General features: G+C 37.8%; 1 protein-coding gene across 1 annotated transcript; it reads right to left on the bottom strand.

Moving 5' to 3' along the window:
- Nucleotides 1-593: 593 nt before the first annotated feature.
- Nucleotides 594-19313, bottom strand: LOC124615881 (proteasome subunit beta type-2). The gene is made up of 4 exons (XM_047144048.1): nucleotides 19123-19313; nucleotides 18844-19037; nucleotides 1040-1202; nucleotides 594-939 (listed from the first exon to the last, which is right to left on the bottom strand). The coding sequence occupies exons 1-4, from the start codon at nucleotides 19211-19213 to the stop codon at nucleotides 776-778; spliced, it is 612 nt and encodes a 203-aa protein (XP_047000004.1). The 5' UTR covers nucleotides 19214-19313; the 3' UTR covers nucleotides 594-775.
- Between the last annotated feature and the right edge of the window lie 1266 nt (nucleotides 19314-20579).

Here is a 20579-nt window from a genome sequence, read left to right on the forward strand (position 1 = left end):
ACATCTGACTGGCTACTGTATTTGCTTTAGTGTATGTGAGTCTACACAATTATTGTGCACAAAGGGTCAAACTCTGTAGGTAGGCATTATCCTCACATTACAGAAAATAGAGGTCAAACCAAGAAAGGGACCAAAATTAGTTGAGCCGAGAAGTTATATAGGGGAAATTAATGAAGATGTCAAGTAACGAAAGCAGAACCTAGAGAAATAGCTGGGTCACCATCAAAAGCTACTACTGTGAGAAAGAAAGAAGTAAGGATGTCAGAAAGGGATATGAGATTGCAGCACAAGTAAGGAAGTAGGTACTCAACAGCTTCGGGCCCCTTACTCCCAACACACATACTCACAAGAGTCTCGAGTTTCCTGAAAGTTTTCTTAAGTGAGTTTGAGCTTCGGGTGCATCCTGCAAGGGCCTTTCTGGCTAATTAGTGTTCACACAAAACTCCCAATAAATACAACTGAATAATTTTGGCAATATGCTACACTCCAATGCAATTAACAATGCACAGTTTTATATCACCAGGAATCTTTAAGATTACGTTTGCATCCAACAATCTCTCTCCACACATGCGCAACTTAACAAGATTTTTTTCCAAAATAATGATTTAATTTCTTAAAATTTTTACAAGTATTAATCCACAAATAAGAAAAATACAAGAAAAAGTAATTTAAAGTAACTGGCAATGAGGAAAACTTTTCCATTTCCCTCTCTTCGGGTAACACATTAGTGTAGTGTTACCACCTTCAATTAAGATATTCCATAGTCAGCAACACATCAAACTTCTGCAGCTAACGTAGTGACAGTTATAGGAGGCAAGTCTTTAATACCATTCTTGTCAATCACTTGAACTTTAAAATTTGGAAGATTAATAATTAAACGTTTCTGTACTTCTCTCACACATTTCTTCAGTAGATCATAAGCCTCTTCAACTGTCATATCTGTGAACAAATAAATGGTTATTATCAAATATCTATTTCTAAATACAAATAATTTATCAAGTGAGGCAAGTCATGAAATATACTTAGTATAGATATTTACTTGGTTTGTGGTATCTGTCCATTATACTGAGAGCAAAGTACCCTCCATATCCATGTGCTGCATAAGGGATCTTGACAAGAGATGCCAAATAATCAAGAAAATACAGCTCGGGACCATCAGCATCATCATAACCAGCTATCAGCATATTTACAATGTATGGAGTCTGTAAAATTCAAATTACATGGCTGTAAACTAAGATCCACAACTAGAATAATGTATTTAAAATATTACTTGTTCAGTATTCAAATACTTTAAGCATTTCTGTTCAAACAATTCATTTTCTATAACCCAGTTTTGTAAATCAATGTAATTTGTATCTCCTGCATCTAATATAGATGGTACATTCTTTGCAACAGTTGTCATTCAAGCTCGCAGAAAAATTCTGCATGACAATTTACGAGGGTGTGCTAAAAAGTAATGCCTTAGACTTTTCTTTTTAGCGTGTACACATAGACAAGGGAAAAAAAATTTCCCAGATTTCTCGGTTAAAATATATACTTTTTGCCTGGGTGAAAATACTCTTTTTTCCTGTTAACTGACAGTGCACTCACTGGGAATGATTGATGTTTTATACACTGGTGTAGAATTTCCCGGCACTTTGAAAAACGAAACCCAGACAAAAATAAATAAATGGAAAGGTCTTTGATGTGCAGGGACGTGTACACTGCATATTTTCGTATTACGATATGCTGCATATTTTTGTGTTATGAAAGTATAAATTCAAATTCCACCAAACACGGTACGTTAGTTTCCGAAGCATTGAAATCAAAATTGCTACGCCCTTTTGTAAGCCAATCATAGATGATGATACGTGATCTCGTCAGCCGATATTCAGAGCATATGACACGTGATTTAGTAAGCAAAAAGCAACATCACTTCAATAGAGCGAACACACAAATATTAGAAGTTAATTGTTTAAATTAATTTACATTGTGTAGCTACAAGAAAAACTAAGCTTTCACATATAATATTTATTTTATTCGCTTGTTACACTTTAAGATACAACATGCAAATGTGCCAGTAAATTTTAAAATAATGACATAAATGTCTGGTCTTCTGGGCTCGAAATTCTCTTGAGTGGCCGGTCCTCAAAGTGTTAAGTTTTAAATGAGGATCAAAGACTCTGTACTTCAAGAAATTCAAAGCACATTTCCACACGTAACAGAATTCTTCTTATGTAAAAGGAAATTTACTTTAAAAGTAACACTTGTCAAACAACGATTAGCAATATTTTCCCGAGACCTGTTAGAAATAGGTTCATTTCAGCAGTTGCCAGAGCTCCAAAAAACAGTGGTTACTGCGCATGCGCAGATTCGATGACGCAGAAGTCTGTTCGTAGGTATAAAGCATTAAGAGTTCTTACATTACGGCATAAAACAAAGAAGAGTATCGGAATTTTGTAAACCATAGTAAAATGCATAATTCGGCTTTAAGTGCACGTTCGTACGTCCAGATTCACAATGAAGTAGGTTCCAATCTGATATTACACTTTTCAGTGTGGTTTTTGGAACGCAAATTTTCTTGGGGTACCTGTACTGTGCTATCCCAAATTTGGTTCTTTATTATGGCATAATGCCATATATGCCAGAAGGTGAAAACGCGCTCTTGAAATTCAGCAAACAGTTGGAACTGGCTAATACTGTGGAGTGAAACAATTTGTTTCAAATGAATATAATGCCTCAGAGAGAAGTATTAATAAATGCCAAATTTATTTAGCAAACCGACAAAAGCAACTTTATTGTTCTGTCAGCTGATTAATGCTGACTGCCAAGAACGTGGAAATAAAATAAAGTGAGAAAGCAAACTAATAATGTATTTTAGCATTCTGTGATTATGTGCCTGTATTTTAATCCACTTGATGGCTCACAGAAATCCGTTTTGTTTTTATTTGACGTGGGATCTGTAATGGAAGAGGAAACAGCAAAAATACTAAACCTAAACAACGGTCAGAGGGAGACTACCCTCTCAGCACGATAACTAAGACTGCTCTGCACATGCGCGTATCTAGCAGCTTGGGCGTGCCAGAAAATTTTTACCTATTAGCACCTGGCTGCTTGCAGCTATTGCTGATACACCTAACAGCCACACTTCAATCAGCCAGAAGCAGGAGAATGTGCTGCTCATATGCAACTCAACAGCGCAGGCATGGCAACTGCTCAAACAAACTTCTTGTTGTTGTGGTCTTCAGTCCTGAGACTGGTTTGATGCAGCTCTCCATGCTGCTCTATCCTGTGCAAGCTTCTTCATCTCCCAATACCTACTGCGGCCTACATCCTTCTGAATCTGCTTAGTGTATTCATCTCTTGGTCTCCCTCTATGATTTTTACACTCCACACTGCCCTCCAGTACTAAATTGATGATCCCTTGCTGCCTCAGAACATGTCCTACCAACCGATCCCTTCTTCTAGTCAAGTTGTGCCACAAACTCCTCTTCTCCCCAAATCTATTGAATACCTCCTCATTAGTTATTTGATCTACCTATCTAATCTTCAGCATTCTTCTGTAGCACCACATTTCGAAAGCTTCTATTCTCTTCTTGTCTAAACTATTTATCATCCACGTTTCACTTCCATACATGGCTACACTCCATACAAATACTTTCAGAAACGACTTCCTGACATTTAAATCAATACTCGGTGTTAATGAATTTCTCTTCTTCAGAAACGCTTTCCTTGCCATTGCCAGTCTACATTTTATATCCTCTCTACTTCGACCATCATCAGTTATTTTGCTCCCCAAATAGCAAAACCCCTTTACTACTTTAAGTGTCTCATTTCCTAATCTAATTCCCTCAGTATCACCCGACTTAATTCGACTACATTCAATTATCCTCGTTTTGCTTTTGTTGATGTTCATCGTATACCCTCCTTTCAAGACACTGTCCATTCCGTTCAACTGCTCTTCCAAGTCCTTTGCTGCCTCTGACAGAATTACAATGTCATCAGCGAACCTCAAAGTTTTTATTTCTTCTCCATGGATTTTAATGCGTACTCTGAACTTTTCTTTTGTTTCCTTTACTGCTTGCTCAATATACAGATTGAATAGCATCGGGGAGAGGCTACAACCCTGTCTCACTCCCTTCCCAACCACTGCTTCGCTTACATGCCCCTCGACTCTTATAACTGCCATCTGGTTTCTGTACAAATTGTTAATAGCTTTTCACTCCCTGTATTTTACCCCTGCCACCTTCAGAATTTGAAAGAGTATTCCAGTCAACATTGTCAAAAGCTTTCTCTAAGTCTACAAATGCTAGAAATGTAGGCTTGCCTTTCCTTAATCTTTCTTCTAGGATAAGTCGTAGGGTCAGTATTGCCTCACGTGTTCCAATATTTCTACAGAATCCAAACTGATCTTCCCCGAGGTCAGCTTCTACCAGTTTTTCCACTCGTCTGTAAAGAATTCGCATTAGTATTTTGCAGCTGTGACTTATTAAACTGATAGTTCGGTAATTTTCACATCTGTCAACACTTGCTTTCTTTGGGATTAGAATTATTATATTCTTCTTGAAGTCTGAGGGAATTTTGCCTGTCTCATACATCTTGCTCACCAGATGGTAGAGTTTTGTCAGGACTGGCTCTCCTAAGGTTGTCAGTAGTTCTAATGGAATGTTGTCTACTCCCTGTAGGCAGTATCTATATTACCCCTCGTGAGATAAGCCTCAACATCCTTACATTTGTCCTCTAGCCATCCCTGCTTAGCCATTTTGCACTTCCTGTCCATCTCATTTTTGAGACATTTGTATTCCTTTTTGCCTGCTTCATTTAGTGCATTTTTGTATTTTCTTCTTTCATCAATTAAATTCAGTATCTCTTCTGTTACCCAAGGATTTCTACTAGCCGTCATCTTTTTACCTACTTGATCCTCTGCTGCCTTCACTATTTCATCCCTCAAAGCTATCCATTCTTCTTCTACAGTATTTCTCTCCCCCATTCCTGTCAATTGTTCCCTTATGCCCTCCCTGAAACTCTGTCAACCTCTTGTTCTTTCAGTTTATCCAGGTCCCATCTCCTTAAATTCCCACCTTTTTGCACGAACTTAATGTAAACAAATGTTGATGATGTTGAGGCAGCAACCAGCCACAAATTTATTTTCAGTTCCTTTATTCAAAAGGTAACGTTACCGGTTTCGAATCATTACGATTCACCTTCAGACGGTTTTCATGCTTCCATTACAACATCTATCGGACGAATACTATGAAAACAAACACTCTAAACCGACATTTCACGACAATCTGTAAGAAAATGCACCACATGTTGTAATGAAAGCATGAAAACCGTCTGAAGATGAATCGTAATGATTCGAAACTGGTAATGGTACATTTTGAATAAAGGAACTGAAAATAAATTTGTGGCTGGTTGCTGTCTCAACACCATCAATATTTGTCTTCAAATAACAGCCACGGTCTCCAACCATATCATATGACAAAATTGCATTAATGAAAACAGTTGTGATGTCACGTTCATCCCAAGCAGTTTGTTGCTACGAAGCATTGCATATTCTTCATCCTAAGGCCTTGACACATTTTACTGCTGGCAGACGCCTGTGTGTATACGGTGTTTCGTTGTTTTTTTCTCTCGTTTATGTTTTATTGTTGCAGTATTATCAGTCTGCAGTAATATTCTTTATCAGAGTATCAATTGTTACCAGTCAAAATCACAAAAAATTTAAATGAAAACTAAAACAACGAAAAATTCCAGGAATCCCGCAAAATTCACGTTTTTCCTGGATGAAACAATTCCAGGATTTTTCTCGGATTACCAGGTTTCCCCGGACGCAGACACCCTGTTATTCCGTTCTCAATAAAGGTTGTGGTATTACATGTCATACATATCATTCAGTCGACTTTACTGCTCAGCTGACCCAAGACACAACACACTGTTGCTAAAGGGCTTCAAATTGTAGCACGTAGCATGGCAGTCCTCCTCCCATGAACTATGGACCTTGTCATTGGTGGGTAAGCTTGCATGCCTCAGCAATACAGATAGCCATACCTTAAGTGCAACGACAACGGAAGAGTATCTGTTGAGAGGCCAGACAAACATGTGGTTCCTGAAGAGGGGCAGCAACATTGTACGTAGTTGCAGGGGCAACAGTCCGAATGACTGACTGATCAGGCCTTGCAACGTTAACCGAAACGGTCTACCTCTGCTGGTACTGTGAAAGGCTGAAAGCAAGGCAAAACTACAGAAGTAATTTTTCCCGAGGGCATGCAGCTTTACTGTATGGTTAAATAATGGTGGCATCGTCTTGGGTAAAATATTTTGGAGGTAAAATAGTCTCCCATTTGGATTTCTGGGCAGGACTACTCAGGAGGATGTCATTATCAGGAGAAAGAAAACTGGCGTTCTACAGACTGGAGCATGGAATGTCAGCTCCCTTAATAGGGCAGGTAGGTGAGAAAATTTAAAAAAGGAAATGGATAGGTAAAAGCTAGATATAGTGGGAATTAGTTAAGTTCAGTGGCAGGAGGAACAAGACTTCTGGTCAGGTGAATACAGGGTTATAAATACAAAATCAAATAAGGAAAATGCAGAAGTAGATTGGAGAGTAATAATGGAGGGGGAAAAAAAAAAGCGCGACCTTACGGCACATAATTTTTGAAAGTCGGGATGGTGTTCTCGCTAACCTGACAATGGGGGGGGGGGGGGACGCATTATTTTAGTCAACATCGAAACGAAGCCCATGCCTACCACAGTTTTACAAGTCTATATGCCAACTAGCTCCGCAGAAGACAAAGAGACTGAAGAAATATATGATGAGATAAAAGAAATTATTCAGATAGTGAAGGGAGATGAAAATTTAATAGTCATGGGGGACTGGAATTCGATAGGAGGAGGAGGAAACGTAGTAGGTGAATATGGAATGGGGTAAGGAAGGTAAGAGGAAGCCACCTGGTAGAATTTTCCACAGAGCCTAACTTAATCACAGCTAACACTTGGTTTAAGAATCATGAAAGAAGATTGTATGCATGGAAGTGGCCTGGAGATACTGGAAGGTTTCAGATAGATTATATAATGGTAAGACAGATTTAGGAACCAGGTTATAAATTGTAAGACATTTCCAGGGGCAGATGTGGGCTCTGACCACAATCTATTGGTTATGAACTGTAGACTAAAACTGAAGAAACTGCAAAAAGGTGGGAATTTAAGGAGATGGGACATGGGTAAACTGAACGAACCAGAGGTTGTAGAGTGTTTCAGAGAGAGAATTAGGGAATGATTGGCAAGAATGAGGGAAAGAAATACAGTAGATGGAGAACGGGTAGCTTCGAGAGATGAAACAGTAAAGGCAGCAGAGGATCAAGTAGGTAAAAAGACAAGGGCTGGTAGAAATCCTTGGGTAACAAAAGAAATATTGAATTTAATTGATGAAAAGCTAAAATATAAAAATGTAGTAAATGAAGATGGCAAAAAGGGAATACAAATGTCTCAAAAATGAATCGACACGAAGTGCAAAAAGGCTAAGCAGGGATGGCTAAGAGGACAAATGTGAGGATGTAAAGGCGTATATCACAAGGGTAAGATAGATACTGCCTACAGGAAGACTGAAGAGACCTTTGGAGAAAAGAGAACCACTTGTATGAATATCACGAGTTGAGATGAAAACCCAGTTCTAAGTAAAGAAGGGAAAGCAGAAAGGAGGAAGGAGTATATAGACGGTTTATACAAGGGTGATGCACTTGAGGGCAATACTATGGAAATGGAAGAGCATGTAGATGAAATGGGAGAGATGATAATGCATGAGAAGTTTGACAGAGCACTGAAAGATGTAAGTCGAAACCAGGCCCCGGGAGTAGACAACATTCCATTAAAACTACTGATAGCTTTGGGAGAGCCAGCCCTGACAAAACTCTACCATCTGGTGAGCAAGATGTATGAGACAGGTAAAATACCCCCAGACTTCAAGAATAATATATGAATTGCAATCCCAAGTAAAGCAGGTGTGACAATTACCAAAACTATCAGTTTAATAAGTCACAGTTGTAAAATACTAACACGAATTCTTTACAGACAAATGGAAAAACTGGTAGAAGTTGACCTTGGAGAAGATCAATTTGGATTGAGTAGAAATGTTGGAACACATGAGGCAATACTGACCCTATGACCTATCTTAGAAAATAGATTAAGGAAAGGCAAACTTACATTTCTAGCATTTGCAGACTCAGAGGAAGCTCTTGACAATGTTTACTGGAATACACTTTCAAATTCTGATGATGGCAGGGGTCAAATACAGGGAGCGAAAGGCTATTTACAATTTGTATAGAAACCAGATGGCAGTTATAAGAGTCAAGGGGCATGAAAGGGAAGCAGTGGTTGAGAAGGGAGTGAGACAGGGTCATAGCCTCTTCCCCGATGTTATTCAATCTGTATATTGAGCAAGGAGTAAAGGAGAAAAAAGAAAAATCAGAGTAGGAATTAAAATCCATGGAGAAAAAATAAAAACCATGAGGTTTGGTGATGACATTGTAGTTCTGTCAGAGACAGCAAAGGAGCTGGAAGAGCAGTTGAGCAGAATGGACAGTGTCTTGAAAGGATGATATAACATGAACATCAAAAAAAGCAAAACGAGGGTAATGGAATGACGTCTAATCAAATCAGGTGATGCTGATTGAATTAGATTAGGAAATGAGACACTTAAGTAGATGAGTTTTGCTACTTGGAAAGCAAAATAAAGAGATGATGGTTGAATCAGAGAGGATATAAAATTTAGACTGGCAATGGTAAGGAAAGTGTTTCTGAAGAAGAAGAAATCAAGAAATACCTTTGTAGATTAACTGCATTTCTTTTCCTTGGCAGCAAAAGTGGCCACTTTTGAAAATGTCTCCTCAAAAGTTAGTTTGAAACATGCACAATTTTAGTTTACATTGTTTTCTTTATACACTTCATCGCAGGTTTGGTTTGCCAATAACCTCGAAAATGTGCATATTATAGGTTTAAAGAAGCTTCTGTTAGAGGCCTGCAGTTTTGTGGTGTTTTCCATGCTCTTCTTTACCTTTATCCCCTAGCAGTAATTACCTAAAAAGCCAACATCTGTTGTATATTCACTGCTGATGTCTGTAAATACGAGGGCGGTTCAGAAAGTAACCTCCGATTGGTCACAGTGCGGGTTGTGGGGGGAGTAGCGACGCCATCTGTGCGTTCACGCACTCAACAGGTCAGTCGGCATCAAGCCGTGGTCGAGTGAACGTCGTACCTGCGCTAGTTTAGTTTTTGTGGCAGTTTGAAATGTGTGCTGCAATAGAAAACCCCGCCAAATGTGAAGTGCGTGCTGTCATAAGGTTTTTTACAGCCAAAGGATATTCTGCAGCAGCTATTCATCGTGAGCTTTGTGCCGTGTACGGACCAAGAGTTATGAGTGAAGGAGTTGTCCGTGAATGGGTACGTTTATTTAAAAGTGGACGAGAAAACGTTCATGATGAAGAGAGGAGTGGTAGACCATCATTGGTGACTGACGAACTCGTTCAGACAGTTGATGCAAAAGTTCGTGAAAATCGACGTTTCTCAATGTCGGAGTTGTCTACTGGTTTTCTACTGATTTCTAAGACTCTCTTGTACGAGATAGTGACAGCAAGATTGGGTTACCGTAAGTTCTGTGCACGATGGGTGCCCAAAATTCTTACCGACCACCACAAAACTCAAAGAATGGCCTCTGCATTAGACTTTCTGTCACGTTATGAGGGCGAAGGAGAACCATTGTTAAACAGAATCGTGACCGGTGACGAAACCTGGATTAAGTACGTGAACCCTGAGACAAAAGAACAATCAAAGATGTGGGCACATTCAAATTCGCCTACCAAACCAAGAAAAGCCTCGCAAGATTTTTCTGCCAGAAAACTGATGGCAACGGTGTTTTGGGATGCCAAAGGGGTGTTGTTGGTTGAATTCATGGAACGTGGTACGACCATTAATCAAGACGTGTACTGTGAAACAATAAAAAAGTTACGACGGGCTATACAGAACAAACGCCGTGGTATGCTGACTTCCGGTATCGTTTTTTTTGCACGATAACGCCCGTCCTCACTCTGCTCGCAGAACAACGGCCCTTCTTGAGTCCTTCAAGTGGGACGTTATCAACCATCCACCTTACAGCCCAGAACTGGCGCCAAGTGATTATCACCTCTTCATGCATTTGAAGAAATGGCTCGGGTCACAGCGGTTTGATGACGACGAAGAGCTCAAAGATGCGGTCACAGGCTGGCTCCAGGCACAAGCGGGTGATTTTTATGCAGAAGGAATTTCAAAGCTTGTGAAGAGATACGATAAGTGCCTCAATCGCTATGGAGACTATGTAGAAAAATAGTGCAAAGATGTAGTTGTAAGATGTATATATTAAAATATTTTTATTTAACTTGGTGTATTTTTTTAAACCAACCGGAGGTTATTTTCTGAACGGCCCTCGTATAACATCTAAGACTGGTGCTGAAATTTTAGCTACTCCCTTAGCAGTGTTTACTATTTGTGCCCTGCCTACAATATTCAGAATGTTTAGGAAGCTGTTATTAATTTCACCCATAAAACATTTGTGTTCACATCTGCACAGTTTTGGGAGCTGAGACTGTCTAGGACTCCAGGTAATTTGTTAAAAAGTTTCACTAAGTGAACAACACAAACACAAAATGATTAATCTTTTATGGATGTCAAGCTCTAAATTCAATGGCTGACATTTTGAAATGTTTATCTGGAGTAATTGTGATTTTGCCTATCACTAATAAAATGAGTTCTATTTATGATAAAAATGTGCAATCCCTCAACATTTTAAAGTAGCGGTAGGTGACAAGAATACTGTGTACTACATTTTGGTGTCTCTACACCAGTAATCTGTAATGCTACCACTGCATTGTTTAAAAACTGTAATTCAACTTTAAATTGCTGTACTTTGTTTTTAATGACTGCACATTCTGTTAAAAAACAGAAAATTCTACATACATTTCAGTGATGCTTGCCTTTCCAGTTTCTTTTTCTTCTCTGCTACTAAGGAGTGTGCGCTCCTGTGTGATGGTACATTCTATCTTTGCGTACCTGTGGCAGAAATCTCTCTGATAGGCGTAACATTTTCTAGGCATCAGAGTCTGTTGTCAATCTGTCCTAAGAAAAGATCGGTTTTGCCATCCAATGACAACAGGGATTTAATCATGCATAGCCTACCACCATACGCTATATTCTAACTAATTAGCTCCTTCCCACATGTATTGGGATACAAACTATGCCTTGCAAAACCCCATCTCTCGATATTACCAACTATCACCGTGCATTGTGCACCTAATCAGAAGCCATTAGCAGCTTTGCCAGCTTTACATTAACTTGCCACACGGCACTAACACGGTGAGGCTAATCAGCACAATATTTTTCTAATTTAACTCATCTTCATCATAAGGTAATTCCCAAGATTCAGGAGTGTTTGAAACCAACAATGAGGTACGTCCCTGAAATTTCATGCCAGTCATATATTAGCATCTAGCTGAACTCCCATGAAGATTTTAGTCGAGAAAAACATGGAAAACAAAGATCTCAATCTTATGTCGGTGTCAGTTGATTGCCAAACTCCTTATCTATATAGTACTCTTAGTGTGAGTTCCACCTAGGGATTTCCAGTATCATATCAAAATTAATAACTGACATTTTATTGATGAAAATTATATTTAATGCAAATAATGTAGCTGTTATACTAAAGTAACAAACAGCGGCTACAGTCTAAGTATGCATGTCACTGTGTTGTTCTAGTACTGGTAAGTAACAATAAAATAAGGCAAGCTCCTCTTTAGCCTAGATTGAGAATTTTATTTTTGTAAGATTGAATAATAGTATGGATCTAGTGCCCTCTATCATGTGTGTATTAATCATTTGGCATTCCGGTTCCTCCAGGTTTATTTATCAAGTGGCATTTTTTTATTTGTAGTTCACTGTTACTTTTTGAGTTTACATATTGTCATTTAGAGATAGTGAGTAGAGCTGTGAATGGTACAAAACGGAGTGCCAAGTGAAGAAATCTGAATATTTCTGACATATTCTTCTGTTTGAGTTCAACAGCAGGGTGACAGCAGCAGAGGCTGTGATGATTCCACCATCATGTGACATTTGCATGTAATGGGGAAGATTCAAAAATTGGGTATATGCTTACCGCATGCGCCAAGTAAAAATCACAAAAATCAACGGGTGGCTATATGTGCATCTCTGCATGAGTGCCATCAACTGGCTTGTGAATAACGTCAACCATTCCAATCCTTTATCATTACTGGTGACAAGAAATTGTGTCTTTATGATAACACAAGGTAAAGAAAGACATAGTTGAGTGCAGACAAAGCAATAACTCCCACACAAGACTTTCATGCACCCACAGAAGGTAATGCTATGCATCTGGTGGAACAGCAACAGTGTGGTGTACCATGAATTGCTCCCTCAGGGTGTAACCACCACTACTCACATTTACTGTCAACAACAGATATCTTGCAGACACAGTCCAAGACCAACGATAGGAAAGACTGGGTGAAGTGATGCTACTCCATGATAATGCCCACCCACATTCTACTAAACTGACAAAAAACACTATGCAGGAGTTGGGTTGGGAAGTCATTCTGCATCCATCTTTTTTACCTGATCTTGCACACTCAGATTTTCACCTTTGCCGCTCTCTATCGAACAACCTTCAAGGAACTTGCTTTCTGGATGAAAATGCACCCCTATCATAGTTCAATGAGTCCTTAGCCTCAAAACCACATGATTTTCACAGTCATGAAATTGAAAAGTTACGTTAGCATTGGCAGACTGTTGTAAATAGTGAAACAGAATATATTATTAATGTCTAAAGTCTTTTACGTGTATCTGTCGTGTTTGGTAAACTTTTGGAAAATGCTACAAACTTATGCACCAATCCATGCTGATCAACAAAATTAAAGTGGTTTTTCCTGAGTTTTCAATCTATCTCACAATGTTAAGCCATCCCAATACGCACAGCTGACGGATCTGCATAGTATCAAAGTACTGATGACATTTGATCGTACGAAACACACTGAATAAAAAACCACTCTTTCCACAATACCTGTTTTCTTCTTATTCTCAGAAGACTACTTTCCTCCAAAATGCCATTAATCTCTACATTATGTGTTGCAGATCATGGAATTTTATGGAAGTTTCCCAATTTCTCCTGGACAGTATTTGTGGCCGGTATTAAACTTAAGTTTCTGATTAATTGCATGTCAAGTCACCCAGGCCTTGACACCAACCATGTCGGATTTTGATGAAACTTGGTACAATTACTTCTTTTATCATCCTGAAAGCACTTGTAAAATTTTTTTGCTCTATCTCTTATAGTTTTTCTAATAAATTTTTAAAGTTTTTAGATTTGGTGTTGTTTCAGCAGTCAGAATTTTTTTTTTTTTTTAGCTAACGGATGTTTAGTTTTACAAAAACTGCAATATCTAGAGTCTCAGATCTGATAGAAAGCTCAAATTTGTTTTAAAATACTCTTAATTGTATAGGCTATTAGATAAAAGAAAAATTATGTCGGCTTTTTAACCTGTTTAATAGTTATCTATTTTTTAAAATAATATTAATTATATTTTAAAAGTAAAAAGTACCAAGTGACTTAGACACCGAAAATAAGTTTTTGTCTTCTTGGAGTAACAATGTACGCTTGGATTTTGTTTTGTTACTCCTGTGTTTTGAAGTAAAAAATTATTACAGTGTTAAATAGTGCTTGGATAGTATTTTATTAAGTTTATTCGAACTTTCAGTAAGTACTGTTACTTAGTTTACAGAGATTCTTTTCCAATATCCTATAAAAGTAACCAGAACATTATCAGACCAAAAGTGAAAACAATATGTCAGATACTCAAACCTGTAACGTAGGGTTATTTAAAAAATCTGTTTCCAAACAACCTACACACCTTCAAAAAAGTTACAACCGGTATCGGAATTTAGTGAGGAAGAAAAAGATTTGATCCACTTACGATCTGGAATTAATCTGTTTGAATTTAAGAACTTATGTTCACACCACAGCTACTACTTTTTAAATGTTTTTGAAAAGTATCAAACAACATGTGTAGACCCACTAAAAACACAAAAAGCCCATCAAAAAATCGTTGAGAAGTGTAGGCTTGGATCTTTCTAAACAATTACTGACAAAAAATTTTAGCATAAAACCTGGACAAAAGCTTTGATCAACATGCCGTAACTTTTGTGAGGAAAAATTAACAGTTGAAGTCAATGAAAGTGAAACAGATGATGAAGTCATGGTTGAATTAGAATCATTGGAATCCAGAAATGAATCCCTCTTACAAACATTGCTCTTGATAATTTAGGTTTAACATTGATAAAGCTTCATGGCTTGTCAGAACAAAGTAAAGGGTCTTATTTTTAAAAGAAAGGTTAGCAGTATTGAAGAGACTGCAAAAAAGGCAGTTTCAAAAGCATTAAAATATGATGCACCAAGTTCTGATGATGACGAAGAAGATACAAATGTGGTTGAGAAGGCAAAGGATTTTGATGTAATAATTTCTCTTATGAAAGAGAAGATTTCATCTGTTGGGAGGTCTAGAAAAATCCAGATTCTGACCTTCGCTCCAGATTCTTGGAGTCGAAACAAAGTGATGAAAGAATTTAATTTGAGTGAGTACATGGTGCGACAAGCTAGAAAGATAAAATCTGAAAAGGGTCTTTTGGAAGCTCCTGGTCCAAAAAAAGGTAAAACTCTTTCTGAAAATACAGTAAGACTTGTAACAGATTTTTATGAAAAGGATGAAAGTAAGTGTTCAAAAAAATGTGTACATGCAAAAAAAGACTCATTTTGTGTAACTTGAGAGAACTCTATTATTCTTTCAAATGGGAGAATCCCAAGGTAGAAGTATGATTTTCAAAATTTTGTTTCTTGAGACCTAAATGGTGTATCCTTGCTGGTGCTGCAGGCACACACACTGTATGTGTATGCAGTATCCACCAGAATGTTAAACTATTACTGGATGCTGTGAAAATTGAAGAATCTTATAAAGACCTAATTAAGATGCTTGTGTGCAACACGGAAAACCAAAACTGCATGCTACATCATTGTGACAGCTGTCCTGCAAATACTGCACTAACTGAGTACTTAACTGAAAAAGAGTGAAGATTATGATTTAGAAGAAGAAATTGTAATCAATCAGTGGGTTAACACAGACAGGGCAGAAATGATCAAACAGTCTATCAGTGCTGAAGACTACATTTCTTTATTGGTTAGGTAATTGGAAAAGCTCACCCTGCACTCGTTTATAGCAAAATCCCAATCAGCAGCCTTTGAAAGATTGAAAGAAGACCCACCACCCAAAACAGCAATTATTGTGATGGATTTCAGTGAAAATTATTCCTTTGTTATACAAAATGAGATCCAAAGTTACCACTGGAATAGAGGTGGTTGTACTCTACACCCAGTTGGAGTTTTTCTAAGAAATGAGGAAAACAATTTTTTTGTTTCCAACCACTGTTTTATTGGTGATCAAGAACATGACACTGGTTTTGTTAACTTTGTACAAAAAGAAATTACAAACTGGCTGTCATTACATCATACTGACATTGACTCAGTTCACTACTTTACAGATGGTTGTGCTGGGCAGTACAAAAATAGAAACAGTTTTTAAAATTTGACTGAACACTTGAGAGACTTTCATTTGGAGGCCCAACACTCTTTTTTGCAACAAGTCATGGGAAGTCAATTTGTGATGGCCTAGGAGTAACTATTAAAAGAATTTTACAGAAAGCCAGTCTACAGCTTTCAGATGAAGAACAAATAATGACAGCAATTGATGTGTACAAGTTTTGTGAAAAAAACATTGAAAACATTCATTTTCACTTTATTGACAAAAAAGAAGCTGATTTGCTACGGTTAAAACTAGAAAAATGTTTTTCAGCAACCCGAACCATTGCTGGAACAACTTCAAACCACTTCCAACAAACAACCTTGAAATTAGAAGGACTACAGATAGTGTAAAACCCTCCTTAGTCTTTTCTTTCCATTCTTCTTCTGATTGGGTTCGTGTTGAACCATCCATAAATAGCTATGTGGCTGCAAATTATGATGGTAACTGGTACTTTGGACTGGTAAAAACAATATTCAATGATGAGGAAGATGCAGAAATTCTATTTATACATCCTTCAGGACCAGCTGCATCATTTTATTGGCCTGAAAGAGAAGATTCTTGCATAGTGCCTTTGGAGCACATAGTCTGTGTAGTACACGCACCTCAATCAAGCGGCACTGGAAGAATGTATTACTTCAAAAAAGACTGTATCAAAAGAACTGAAAGCTCTTGGATGAAGTGGAAAAACAGATTGAATCAGCATTAATGTTTATTAAAAAGACAAAATTACTCAAAAAATTCAATGTTTCAAGCAATCAGTTGGGTTATACATAAGTGTCGTAAGTACACTATCTTTGTACATAATTCTAATGTAATCTACTATAATTAATAAACATGTTAAAAAGCCATCATTATTTTTGTTTTATCAAGTAGCCTATAGGTTTAAGAGTAAATTAAAACAAATTTGAGCATTCTATCAGGTCTGAGACTAGATATTGCAATTCTTATAAAACAAAACATCCGTAAAAAAAAAAATTTATATATATAGTATCACTTTTATCTTCAAATATGTATAATAAATAAACTTGCTGCAAAAATTCATGATGTTATCCCAAAAAGAGTTTTTAAGATACGCAATTTTAAAGTTTTGAATACAAATTAAATTTACCATTCTGAAGGTTCTGAAACCGCAAAACATAAAAACTTTATAAAAATTTATAAAAAAAAGCTATAAGAGATGCAGTAAAAAAAATTTGTAGGTGTTGTCAGGATGGTATCAGAACCATTTGAGCCAAATTTCATGAAAATTTAAGGAGGTGGGTGTAAAATTTATTTTTTATTGGGTGATTTGATATGGAATGACCCATTGCATAGAACTTGACAACAAAAAATTAAATAATCATGTGTCTGTTTTCTTTCTCTCTCTCTCTAAAAGAGGTGCTATTCTGCTGGGTAACAGCACACAGTGGGATTTGAGGGAAGTGATGCAGCCAAGAAAGTATTCACCATTTGTAATTCAGAGTTCTGTGTTCCCCTGCACACTATCATCACATTGTTGGACCCACAGATCATACATCAGTGGGAAGATGAGCAAGCAGTCAGAGGGGGGATAAACAACACTGTGGTCACACTTGTGAACCTCATGCCAGCCACTCCAATGAAAGGAAGTGATGCTCACTACTTTAAGAATAGCACATTATCCACTGGCACAGTTTTCTGCTTAGGTGGAAATACCACCAATATGAGAAGAAAAGCCCGTGGAAAACCACATTTGATGCAACATATTGTAACAATTTATACTCCACATGTTGATGTAAGGACAACCCTCAGCTCAGCTGGAGACTTTCCCACCATTTTTGCTTACAACGGCAAGTGTGTAACAAACATTTACTATCTCTTTTGAAGTGTCAGGCCTCCTGCCTACTTAAAAGTGCTGGGGAGTGTAAGTCAAGAAGCTCTGAATTAATGGCCGAGTCAATGCTTTTTTTAAAACGTATCCATCCATAAAACAGGCAGTGTGTCATTAAGACATTAATTACAAAAAAAACTGATGATTTTAATACACAGAAACCACATAGTTGTGTTAATATAGCCAGTCATTCTGAAAAATCTGCCAGTTCCTGGAGAACTGTCACAGCATGTCTGCTTCTTAGATAACAGACTGTTCAAAACACAAATAACTGTAGAAACTACACTCTCTGTAACTGTCATATTCTAGTATTTTTTTGGAAGATAAGATGTCCAATATTCTCTTTGCATCACATTCTATAATAATCACTCATTAACTTAATCAACATTTATCTGCTGGTCTCCACTGCTATATCCAGTCAGCCATTACACTCTGGAAAGTCAGTGGGTGAGAGACAGTGGAAGACACCACACAAGCATCCGAGCATGTAGCCCAAAACTGTACAGTTACCATGAAACAGCTTTGGAAATAATATGAGTACCTAAAGCACTAGCTCTTTCCACAGAAATATGTGTATTAATAGTGGACGTGTTTCTTTTCTTAGTAGTTTGTACATACACAACTACCTTCATTACAACCACGTACATATATGTCTGATAAGTCTTTTCTAAAACTAAACTCCGTCTGAACAGGTCTCGGAAGACCCTAATGGTACTGGCCGACTGCCGTGTCATTCTCCGCCTCCTATTATGAAATCACACTTCCTGTTACATGCAACGGTAAATACACTGTTAAGCCAATAACTATCATTTCATGGTTATAATTATCTGCACGACACATAACAGCCACCCTCTAACAGATTTATTCACCCTATGCAACAACACTACAGTTAGTTCTGTGCTCGACACATGCCTGTGGCTGTGTCTTCAATTTCAATTATGCCATAGTCGATTAAGCCTTTGAGACACATTCTCATGACCTTGGACACACATAAACATGCCATGCAATGTGTAAAACCTGAGATACACAATCTAAAACGCAATGAATTCAACTGTATAACAATTACAAACGAGAGGAATTATGTATCTGTCCTAATACTTTCCAACAATAGAGTCTGAAAGAATTACTTATTATAAAGCAAGAGTAGTAATAGTTTTTCGGCTATAAACCACAGAAGGAATGGTAGTGAAGGCTAACGGGTACGATTCCGATACAGTCACCGTCGTAAACAGTAGGCCTACTTGGAGGCTGAAAACAGCCCTTCGAAAACTGCAGAATCGCTTATATGCCACATTACTAACGTTATGTCTGTGTGCTGATAACGAAGACCTGAAAGTTAAAAATACTTACCCTACTCCTTAAATATTCCGCTAAATTCCGACGCGTGAAGCTAGCTGCAGCGGCAGGAGACAGCTCGTAGCCGTTTCTCATTTTATACAGTTGTATATTTTTTGCTATGTACTCAGAAAACTGTGTTGTATCGCCAGCTTCCCCGGCAATTGCCATAACCAGTTTTTCAGACAATTTCTGAAGCTTATCTTCATCTGAAAAGAAAATAGTTGCGTGTAGTTACACTCTAACTTACATCATCATTTTATGTAGAAGGTATCGGAATGAAAGCTACGTTACCATCTTTCATAACCATTATGCTCTTGGCATGTGTCATATCAGCAGCTACTATGACAAAATCCCTAAATGCAATCCCCAGTAATGTTTCCATTTCTTTCTCTCTTGAACTGTCGCCTTCAGAAAAACAGCAACAACTCTCGTCAACAAATCAGCTACTCATCCACGCTATAGAAACATCACTGGTCAAAGATCATAGTTTACACATATTCAGAGTCATTTTACTCCAAAGAGGCCACTGAAATGACCATGGAGGTAAAGGAGGATGCTAAGTTCACCGGACTTGGATACGATGTGACGTCATTATGACGTATACACGCTACATCGAAAACGATAGAAACCGTATATCGACTATTCGACTTTTGTGAACTTTCGAGAGGTTGTGACAGGATAGCGCTGTGCTCTGCGCCATTCATTTAAATGTGTTTGTGTCCTGTGCGTTGTTTTTCGTTTGCTCGTCTCTAATTATGTGTTCAGCATTCGAGAGACTAATGAGAGAAAAGCTGAAAGAGTTCAGCATCGATGACGACGGGCAATTGCGTGGTTATTGTGAATCTCAAGCAGAAATTGATGTACTTCTGATCCAGCTGAAGTGCGTCGGTTGTTGTTGTTGTTGGTGGTTGTTGGGATGTTTAAGGGGGACTAAACAGCTAAGGTCATCAGTCCCGCGTCGGTTATTCGTAATCGGTGAGAAGAAGCACTCAGCAGTCAAAATCTGCAGATGCGTCAAGACACTAACCTTTGGTTAAGATTACATTGAGAAATCCCCTTCCCCTCGTATTTCATCTCTGGTCGACGATTTTTCTTCAACAATACCTCATATTTTTCTTTTTAAGTTCGAAATTCAATCATTCTACACACCAGTCATTACTGGACACTAAGGTACCTGTCTCTGCGGTCCGAGTGTAAAATTACTAGGAATTATGGTTGATAAAAGACTATCTTGGGATGGAGATATAAATTACTTAGCTAACAAACTTGCACGAGTTCTCTTTCAGCTATATAAATTAAGAAAAAAAGGCAGCAAGAGTATGCTGCTACAATCTAATATGTACTGACAAGACCAATTGTATGAAACCATACTAAAGTATTGATAATAAATAAATATTATTTTCGGCATAAGCATTCAATACAACACTCACACACTCTAATCTGGTCGGGACATAAGAAGACTTCACTTTTTTACGAAATGTGTTGTCCGTGGTGTTTTCAAGGCCACGGTCAGGAATATTTCTATTAATATCCAGCTCTTTTACCTTTATTTTGGCGAAATACATATACCCCGCCACACTGAGCTGTTATCTGAATCGCACATGTAGAAACAAACCACTAGCTGACGACAGTTTAGGATCTCGAACATTCGTAAAAGTCGATAGGTGTGTTAATCGACTAAAGCGTATATACGTCATAAAGACGTCACATCATATCCAGGTTGGGTGAACTTAGCATCCTCCGGAGGT

The sequence above is a fragment of the Schistocerca americana genome, chromosome 5 (assembly GCF_021461395.2).
Source record: "Schistocerca americana isolate TAMUIC-IGC-003095 chromosome 5, iqSchAmer2.1, whole genome shotgun sequence".
NCBI lineage: Eukaryota > Metazoa > Arthropoda > Insecta > Orthoptera > Acrididae > Schistocerca > Schistocerca americana.

What these genes read in the sequence shown, in the direction of transcription:
- LOC124615881 (XM_047144048.1), bottom strand. Translation starts at nt 19,213, where the DNA reads ATGGAAACATTACTGGGGATTGCATTTAGGGATTTTGTCATAGTAGCT. An exon ending in CATAATGGTTATGAAAGATG is followed by an intron (nt 19,038 to 19,122) that starts GTAACGTAGCTT and finishes TTTTCTTTTCAG; the next exon opens with ATGAAGATAAGCTTCAGAAA. An exon ending in CGGAATATTTAAGGAGTAGG is followed by an intron (nt 1,203 to 18,843) that starts GTAAGTATTTTT and finishes TGAATTTTACAG; the next exon opens with ACTCCATACATTGTAAATAT.